This window comes from Vanessa tameamea, chromosome Z (assembly GCF_037043105.1).
Source record: "Vanessa tameamea isolate UH-Manoa-2023 chromosome Z, ilVanTame1 primary haplotype, whole genome shotgun sequence".
Classification (NCBI taxonomy): domain Eukaryota; kingdom Metazoa; phylum Arthropoda; class Insecta; order Lepidoptera; family Nymphalidae; genus Vanessa; species Vanessa tameamea.
This window is the reverse complement of record NC_087341.1, coordinates 7,412,693-7,423,539: the sequence shown is the minus strand read 5'-3', so window position 1 is coordinate 7,423,539 and position 10,847 is coordinate 7,412,693. Positions and strand designations below refer to the sequence as shown.

At 31.0% G+C, this 10,847-nt stretch overlaps 1 protein-coding gene across 1 annotated transcript; it reads left to right on the top strand.

The window, feature by feature from the left end:
• The first annotated feature begins 6,390 nt into the window (after positions 1-6,390).
• LOC113402257 (NADH-ubiquinone oxidoreductase subunit 8-like) lies at positions 6,391-8,168 on the top strand. The gene is made up of 2 exons (XM_026642453.2): positions 6,391-6,733; positions 7,600-8,168. Exons 1-2 carry the CDS (start codon positions 6,460-6,462, stop codon positions 8,031-8,033), a joined length of 708 nt encoding a protein of 235 aa, XP_026498238.2. The 5' UTR covers positions 6,391-6,459; the 3' UTR covers positions 8,034-8,168.
• The last annotated feature ends 2,679 nt before the right edge of the window (positions 8,169-10,847 follow it).

Sequence of the window (10,847 nt, the reverse complement as noted above, 5' to 3'; positions counted from 1 at the left end):
ATGAAATTATTTAATCCTTAGCGTTGTTCGGTGGCTCATAATTAATTCATTAATAATTGCTGTAAGTATAACTGACGCCCTTTTCTTTTACATTTATCTTTATGTAATTTATCCCTTCTATGTATTTTTAATAGTACAATTTCAAAAAATTTTACTAAAACTAATTACTTTATTTAAAACTTATATTTTACTCGTATCTCAATTTACTCGTAAAGTACAATCTGGTCATCGTAATTCACTGTTGGACATAAGCCTCAACCAAAGTGCCTCAAAGTTCCCGGTTCTCCGTCTTCCATATCCAGTTGGGTCCCGCAATTTTGCATCAGCATTTGCTGATCAACTGTGAGAATTCATGTGAATGTTTGGTACGAATAACGTGAAAGATCATATTAGTTTATTTTATTAATGAAGTGATTACTTTATTGCAGTTTGGAGGATAAGTGACCCAATGTAAATACATTAACACACACAAACACAAGTAAAAAACATATAACATTGACTTGACCCCATGGTTGATAAGTCCTCAGATAAAAATAACAGGCACGTAACAATTTATTATCAGGTTGGTCGTTTTCTCACTGATCGATTTATGTACATATATAAAACACAAACAAAGAAAACCTTTCTGTTAAACATAAACTCACTAGCAACATATTATTAGTTGAGTATAATCGTAAAAAAAAAACGGATGTGGTCGGGAAGAAGCGGCTTTATAAATTTAATCTGTTACTAAGTTCTAACCTTTCTAAACTTTGTGTACATTTACTTTTTTACATTGTGTATATACAATGTACAGAAATAATAATTAACATTATGAAATGGCAGGTAAAGAACGTCCATTTGATCAAAAGTATGTATAATAAAAGAAAACCAATTATTAATTTGGAGTAAGATAAATAAATACATAGTTTCGTTAATAAAACAAATATATTAATCTTATTGTTATGATACTATAAAATATAAGACTCACACAACGCTCCATGAAATTTAATATTCCAGTAGGCTCTCTATCTATAATTTGATGGTAGAAGTAATATCTCAAGCCTTTAAGCAAAGGTCACATTGTTTTAAGCTGCATCGATTAAAATATGTTCTATAGATATTTAGACACCATTTTAATTAATTTATTTTAATATGTAGTGCAATAACAAAGCATAATGAAGTTCTTCATGTTTAATAATATGTAAATATGTTTAAATATCGATTTCGACACAGCTATTCTTTAAGAAATCACATAACGTGTCTTGCTTACTTTACTTGGTGGTAGGGCTTTGTGCAAGCCCGTCCGGGTAGGTATCACCCACTCATCAGATATACTACCGCTAAACAACAGTACTCAGTAATGTTGTGTTCCGGTTTGAAGGGTGAGAGGGCCAGTGTAACTACAGGCACAAGGGACATAACATCTTAATTCCCAAGGTTGGTGGCGAATTGGTGACGTAAGGAATGAACGTAAGGATGTAAATGGTTAATATTTCTTACAACGCCATTGTCTATGGGTGATGGTGACCATATATTCGACCACCAAGTTATCACAGAAAAAAAAAACTTGTTAAATATTGATAACTTACCAACTGTGACATGCTATTTTGATACTTATTAAAATTTTATGATTATTATATTATGAAGACACTTGATTAGGTTGACAGTTTCAACTTTGATCCTACAGAATATATCTATTAAAAACATTTATGTGCTCCTCAATCCCGTAAAGAACCGAATAATGTTATATTTTTATAAGAAATCCATTGATTGAGAGTTTTGTACATAAAATTTTTCATCAATATCGACGGATTCGTGTAGAGGCGTCACAAACAAACTTCAATTTGTGTTCAATATGTCCTATACGTTAGAAGTGGGCCTTGGGAGTATGTATGCGATGAAGGCGAGAGCGATCGCATACTGATCTATAAATCAAATATGTACTTTGATAGCAACGTTTGCGTTGTTGTTTTAATCTAAAGAACAAGTGGATCGGTATTAATGCAACTTTCGTATATAATACTTCACATCGTGACAAACGATTAACAAAGCAATAACTCAAAACTCCGACGATGATTTTTGAGTTTTTATTCATCCATATAACTTGTCACTAGTATATCGATATTTATTGGCCTGTCAAAGTAAATAATATAAAGTATACATATATGTATATAGGTAAATCTTTTTCGAATCAGAGACGTTTTATTCTAAATTTATTTCAATTAGATTTTATTTCTGATTTTAAATATTGTTTTTTTTTTTAGTAATTTATTGCGCAGGGAATTCATAAAAATGTTCAAGACTTATTATATAAGAAATTTTTTTCATCGTCCTTAAACTCTTCATAAGCACATAAAAGGAAACATGTCCGCATTCGTCTTTGATCTACTAAGTACGCCACGTGTTTACATAAACTAAGCGCATTACCATCGGGACAAAAGATACTTATAAAAACCTTTCCACTTGTGTCGGTACTGTTGTGCGGACTATCCTATATATATGTATATACAAACACCTGTAATTATACCATATATATTATAAATGATAAATAAACAATTTGTAAATGTCGCACTGCTCGGTTAAGACCTTCTTATTTTAGGTAGCCTACATTTTATTTCACCAAAAGTAGTGGACATATTTTTATTACCGGTTTCCTTACGATGCTTTTTTTCATCGTCGGCCATGAGATGAAATAGAAACATAAATTATGCACATGAAAATTCGCCCGAGTGTGACCTACAGCCCTGAAAAGTATTCTCTACCAACCGACCTTAGCAAGTGCAGGGATGAATGTTTATAGGTGTGCAAAAATTACTGTTACTCATACATAAAAAAATACTTGAGTGTGTAAATACCAAAATATACTGGATATGATTGATATGCTTAATATAATTAGTTTTTTTTGTAGGGTTTGGTAGGGATCTTTCACTCATAGTTATTCTATTACTGATCATTTATACCATATTTTTGTGTGTGTGCTTCGGTTTGTGGGGCGAGTAAGCCAGTGTAATTACAAGCACAATGGATTTGAAGTCTTAGATTCCATTGTGAGCGGTGAATTGGCAATTTATTGAATACATTCCGCCCTCTTTTTGTCGTCGCTTTCACAGTGACTTTGTTAGTGTGCTTCGCTAACTGCAGATACTGCAATATCGTTGTTGTAATCGCTGAAGTTAGTAGAGTAAGTTGTTTATGAAACATGATATATAGATTATGTTATATCTTGTAAATAACAATACGATCATTTGTAATCGACAATAGCAAAACATTTTCAACTATGGGCAACCATCATTGCTCTCTGATAAAAGTGACATCGCGGTGTGATTTAAAGACACCGGCTTTGCCTGCCACAACAAACAAAGCCCGTAATTACAATGTCATTGTGTTCTTACCGCTAAGTGACCTATATATCCGTCTGTCTTCCTGCTAACACAAAAACAAAAGAATTACTATAAATATAAATCTCTCTCTCTTGTAATATCTTTACTGTGTGAATGTAGTTATAGACAAAACGCGCTTAGGGCGGATGATAATTATTTGTAGTTTTTCCGAAATAAAGAGCAGAAATTTATAGAAAAAATTAGCAACGGATTTTTTAAGCTAAGAGATACCCGAATACGGGAATCAGTTTTATTATTTTGTCTTCCGTCAAGATTTTCTGGTAAATGAATGGATGATAAATTAGCTTTTCGCTAATTTTGATATTTGAAACTTATATGTTTATGAAAGGTGAGGACATAAATCGAAAATGACAATTTTCGATGAGCATCCGCCGTAATTTATTAGAAAATTTTATATCAAATGCTTGCTTTTCTATGTTTCTCCACTAGTTTGCTCAATTGTTTGAAAATATAATAAAGACACATAGAGCTTAGAGCGTGAAAAAAACTGAGTACAAAAAAGGAGGCTTACAAAAATTATGTTGATTCGGAAGAGCCTTTCGGCTCAGTTAGACTTAGAATGGACTTAACTTTGTCTTGCTTCACTTACAATTTCTTTATTCCTCGAGAGTAGTCATTAAGACATCATCGAATAAAATAATGGCTTTTTTAAAAAGATTTTTAACATATTTCGAATAAAATATTTATACCAAAATACTTACATACACATCAATTTATATTTTCGAAAAGATTATATGCCTGATAAAGATATATTATGTATAAAGGGTATATCCAAAATCATATTACGATTATTCGTTCCTATTCATTGCTTTCCAGTCGGTCTGTTAATTTATACTCATAGAATTATGAGAAGCTTGTATCGTTTTCTTTGATAAATATTAATCGTCTACTAAAATAGTTAAACTAACCGAATTGTGATGTCTCAAAGAAATTTGATACGAGGTTTTCTTGTCGATTTCGTCTTTAGTCTTGTCTGATACTGCATACTTTGGTTACCTGACTGGGTTTTCTCTACGCTCCTCTGCTACAGTCCATTGCTGCATCAAATATAAAATAATTTGCATTTTTTCATCAAATATTTAAATATATATATTTTTTTTTGATTATTGAATCAATTTCATAGATATATTATACGCACACACATTTTTTTAATGAGTACAAATTCGAAATCTTGCTACTTTTTTCACAATGGAGATTTGTCATTTTGGAAATCTAAAATTCATTGGATTAATATTATTTTTCACATGTACCTACAATCTACATTAATAAAAAGACAAAAATAACTTACGTATATTTTAATATAAGCCTTATTAATATACTGGAACAAGACAAATATAAATTACAACTGGATATCTACTTTTTGCACAAGTTTTGTGTTGTATACGGATGTTCTGCGCAAAAGGAAGCGAATGGAAATGAGTAACTTCAGTGGTTTACATAAAATAAATGTAGTTCCGATTGACTTATACAGACTTTGCTACGAGCGGAAAGCAGACACATATAGGGAACTTTGATTTTAATGTTTGCACATAACCTTTTAAAAGTTAGTTTACAAATGTCAACGAACAGTCTCTCAGACTTAATAATATAATAATATATAATAGTATAAATATCAGAGTGTCGTTACTATTACAATATCCACCTTCTGCGTAATTTTCGTAAAAGTGGTACAAATGATTTGTGTGTGTTTGTAAGTCACAAACACAGACAAACACATACAATCAATTATTTACAAACAAATAAGCAAAATATTTGAATTTATTTATTGAACGTTTATTATAAAGTAATATTATTTCATATATTTAGTCGTGTCGTACGATTCTGACTATATAATGTAGAATGTAACTAACGGCAGTGTTATGCACTCACTGTTCCGAATGTATGTAGATTACTCTATTTGGGCGAGTAGAGGAGACTTGACATTGTTTAATCTGTCACACTCCTTTGTTGAAGACGGCTGAGTCGCATACTTGGTAATAGTTTGGGTAAACTAAAGTGTTAATTCACAGAGCTGAATGTTGTCATTTTACTAGCATTCTGACTTGAACTCATATATACACAATTCAGGATTTTTGTTGTCTATTTTGTATGTTTCCTATTAATAAATATCATACTTGAGGCAGATTTTTCTTTAACCGATTGTATTGTTTTTGATGATGTTACTTTGAAATTTTAAATAAAAAATATATTTTGGAATGAATACAAATTTAAATAAAAAGTTACTCAATGAACCAATTTTATATGTTTTGTTATAGACTATTCAATTGACAACATTATGTAATAAAATATAGATATATAGCCTCTTAATATATAAAAATTTAAAAAAGATTTCGATCTTAATGAAACTTTGTCAGTGTAAAACCTTAATAAACTAGTAAATTTAGAATATTATACGATAGCTAATACCCAGCGTATTAATAGTAAGAAATAACTTGGAAGTTATCGATTCACAAACTGATACAATACCCCCGTATAACGTATACACGCTATGTTGATCTGAAATCGTTTGTCATCTCGGTTATATAAGGCTTTCATAAAAATTGGGGACGATAAAAGTGTCCAAGCAGACTGTGACCGCAAAATTTAACAATCGCTATTTGCTTCACTTAACTTACTTTAAGTAACCGCCATTTTAGTACGATACTTGCGAAGGTCTGCGCTAGAAAGGAAATTGAAATAGAACTATCGTAATGCGGATCGATTCTTTTTCAGCAGTCACTATAGTTCATTTGATATAAGCAGTCTATCGATTGTCGAAGTATTGATTATTGTTATCTGTGTTCCGATTTTAGAATTTCACGTTAAGGTGGTCATTATTTCAGCGCTTCCATTGTTGTGATGACGCATTTTAATAATGGCATAAAATAAGTTTTAATAAAAACATTCAAACCTTCTTTGTGTAACGAAATAATTTAAAAATATTACGATACGTCATTTGTATTATTCACTGTTAATTATTTAAATACTATTTTATACGTTAATCAAATAAATTGAATAATAATAAAATAACCTTTATTCTTTAAATAAAGTGTCATTATTACAAGAACATAACTCCAAACTCGATTTAGTTACACTAATGCTTAAGTTTATGCGCATAACTAAAACCATAAACAAAACTGTTGTTTTTATTCGGGGATATTGTGATCCATGTGAAGAATCTCCGCCGAGCTACCAAATATGCCCACCGTCCTCAAGTCCCACCTGCTCCCAGTTACCAACTTACTACTGCTGCCCAAGAACAAAATACGATGTTAACTTTATCTACGTAAATGATAAGCCACCGAGCACAGCGTTAAGGGACTTCGTTGATAGAACTGCACAAACTCTTTTTTGGACGGAAATTGTTAGAGGTATTTTGTACCGAATATACTATTATTAAATGTAAATTAAACTTTATAGCTAAATTTATATTTAATGACTCTAATTAGTGATCTTAAAATATTCTAGTTGTGTTTTAATATTCCACGATCCACTGATGATTATGAGTGAGCCAGTGTAATTACAAGCATAATGAGTAACAATGTTGTCGCAGTGTGCGCGATCTTTCTATTATGAACAAATAGCGTTGCACTGAAATTAATTTAATTCAAAGTGCTTATATTAACCTCGCAGTATAATGTATATTTTGATTTTTTATATTTAAGAAATTATCGTCATATATTATACATATATGTTACTGTATGTTAATAATATCATGCACGTACCACAAATAAAGTAGAAGTTTAAATAAAGAATAAGTATTAATTTTAAATATCATCGGCATAAGGATATAAAAAATGTACCAGTACTTAACAAAGCATTTAAAATGAGATATAAAAAAAACAGTCTTAAGAAGATTTTAATCGTTTTCATAAATTGCCGTTTTATTTTCATTCATCAGAATCCATTTTGCCTTGCATCGTTCGATCTCTCTGCTGATAAGCTTGAATGGCGAATCCAAAACGCCGTATGCATTGTTGGTTTTACAGCTTATCATATAATATGAAACTATGGCTATCGCATTAAATATTATTTAACATGAATTTATGTCGATATCATATAATATTTATGACTTTAGAGATAACAGCTTATAGTTATTAAGATAAATGTTATAATTCATAACTAACGTGATAATATATAAACAACGAATATAAGCTCATTTTTTTTTCTAATAGTGTATGTAATATCAATCTGAGTTTTAATTTAAAAGAGACATTTATAATATTATATTTGATAGGTTTTGCCGTGACGCTCGGACATATATTCAAAGAACCGGCGACGATTAACTATCCATTTGAAAAGGGACCGCTGTCACCTCGGTTTCGCGGCGAGCACGCACTTAGGAGGTATCCTTCGGGAGAGGAGAGATGTATCGCTTGCAAATTATGCGAAGCGTTCTGTCCAGCTCAAGCAATAACAATAGAAGCAGAAGAACGTCCTGATGGTTCCCGACGGGCCATCAGGTACGATATAGATCTTACCAAATGTATATTTTGCGGATACTGCCAAGAAGCCTGTCCAGTCGATGCAATAGTCGAAGGACCTAATTTCGAATATTCAACCGAAACACGCGAAGAATTATTGTATAATAAAGAAAAACTTTTAAGCAATGGTGACCGCTGGGAGCCGGAGATTGTTAGCAATTTGAGAGATAATCATTTATATCGATAGATAATAAAATTCATTGATGTTTTTATTTTACTTTAATGTGGCTTCATTTTTAATTGAATACGTATCGAAAAGTATCAATCCGCTATAAAATGAAAAGTATCGGTTTAAGTGTTAATCAAATTTATTCGGCTTTCTTAAATTATTATATCGTGTATAATTCTACGAAAACGAAATTATAAATGTAGTCTAATATTAACATCCAGCTGCTTAAATTTTATTGGCAATACATTACATAATGTATTTAATTACGAAGGTGGAAATTTTAGTAAATTACTTTATTACGACCTCGATGGCGTTTGGAATAAGATAGGATGGCTATTACGAGTGAAATTTCAATTTCAGACTATCGTTATCCCTAAGAGCAAAAGTCCATTAAACATTATCATCAGCATTGTATAGAGCCCTTGTATTCGATGAACAAAAACAGTTTAATTATAAAACATAAAAAAAATGTGAGTTAGTCAGCTATCGAATAAAACTTAAATGTTTAGCTCCATGTCTACCTATATTGTCTAATTGAATTGAAAAAAAAATAATAAGAATCGTAAATAACAGTTTCAATGCACAACCAGCCGAATTATTAACTACTTGCTTCCGCTCGCGTCTTCGCGCGCGTTTCAGAAGAGGGGAGTTTTTACGTAGCATTCATGTTAAGTCACGGTATAAGCTATCTCTATTCCAATTTTCATCCAAATCTTTTTAGTAGTTTTTGCACGAAAGAGTATCAAAGATCCATCAATCCATCCTCACAATAATATTTTTTTAAATGACGTCACTTGCTAATTGTATATTGTCGCACAACAGTTTACCATTTTTTAATATATTATTAGAAGCATTGTGTTTTTTTTATTTACTAGGTATAATCAGTTTCGAGATCGGTAATTTTTTTATTAATTTCTTTTTATACCTACGTTTAACTAATTAAGGCTAAAATAATAAAAAAAACTTAAATACTTGCTAGCTTTGAAACTGCGCTGTTTGATGATTAGCAGAAATAAAAAATAGCTTAGTTTTTAATCACAATGGTAACACAGTGTAGCCATACACTGACAGTATTTTTGTTCTTTGGGGACGTTTATTCATATGTAAAACATTATTACAAAATAAATATTTTAGTAAGAGCTCATGTGAAGTTTTATTTCTACACAGTTTAATCGTAACTGTCTATTAGTTGCGACGTACATTAAAGTATTATGGTTTCATTTTTTTTAGAATATTCACAGCTCCGAAAAGATTTGGTTATTATTTATAAAATGTTTTCACGAAATCATAATGCTTTCACAGACGAATTCCGACATCGTCGCATTGCTTTCAACACTGATTAAAAGAATATCGTAATAACTATATTTTTAATTTAAAAAAATTCAAGCTTGGTTGTTGAATTTATGAAATATCGTTGCCCCGTAAGTTGCGGTGACAAAAATAACTAAGGATACTTCACTGTGACGCAATTGTATATAAATTAAAAATAAATTTACCAAGTGTATATGAATCTAAGTGAATGTCTATTATAGTATTAGTCTGGATTTGTGACTTAGTAAATTGTGATGTTTAGCTTCAAATTCAACGAGGGAGAAATATTCAGGGTGACAGATTTCTCTCAAAATTTGATCATCTATTTTAAAACCTCTTTAATATACTTTTACAAGTAAAAATCGTCAAGTATTACTACAAATTTGGTTTATCAGTAGCATTAGTAGGTAACATAGCTAATATAAGGGTGTTTAGATAACTGATAAGTCATCAAGGTGTTATATAATGTAGACTCTGGACTACTGGGTATAACAGCTTTATCTGTATATAAGATAGAACAATAATGATAAAACTAAAAGAAAATTCAAAATACACGGCTTAAGGCTTAATACAAACATAACAATTATAAACTCTAAAAATAAAAATAAAGTTACAATAAAAACAATGGTAATGTTACCCACTTACAGCGTGTAATACCGATTTCTTAAAGCTAAAGAGATTCTGATAGTGAATATCGATGTCAAGTCCGTTTATAGAATTGTAAGTCTTTTATATTCAATTGAATAAATATTGTAACCACGGGGGAACCATTGAATGTTAACCGTAGCAGTTTTATTATTTTACTGTGATATTGGTTATTAATATATATACTAGTAATCGCACTTAACGCACTAAGACTTTCAAATATGCATGTCGAAGGCTTCTTTATATAAATTTTATGGATCTCATATGCTTTATTCAGTACCCTAACTCTATCTTTGACATAATCTTAACGCTATGTGCTTTAGTCGTATCATTTTAGTGTTTACCTAAGGCAATCCAAATATATTATAAGTGTAGCCATTTTAACGCTGACATGCTGATAAACATAACCAGTATAGATTTATTAACTCACGAAGGCCCCTCCATGTCAAATTAATAGTATCGGCGTGGATTAGTATGACAAAGTGACGCTCATGCTCATGTGGTGTCTTAGAGTGCGTGAGGTGACAAGGAGTAGAGATACCACAAAAATGTAAAAAAAATTACGTTCTTATATAATTACGTTCGTTAGGTTTATTTTATTTAAAAAAAAAAACGTGAGTGTATATATCCCTGTTACTATGGAATTCTGTTAGCTAAGCCGTGTAATGAAAAAAACAGATAAATTAAGTCATTGTGCACACTACCAACTGCATCGCCTAAGCAAATTTTATAACGAGGGACACTATTTCGCCCTTTCTGCGTAATGTTTCCGATGGGATATCCTATTGGGTGTATGGCTAGTTAAGTACAGAGCTCACTCCAAACTTAATCGTTACATCACAGATACGTTTTACGAGCCTCTGGTGTAAATTTTCT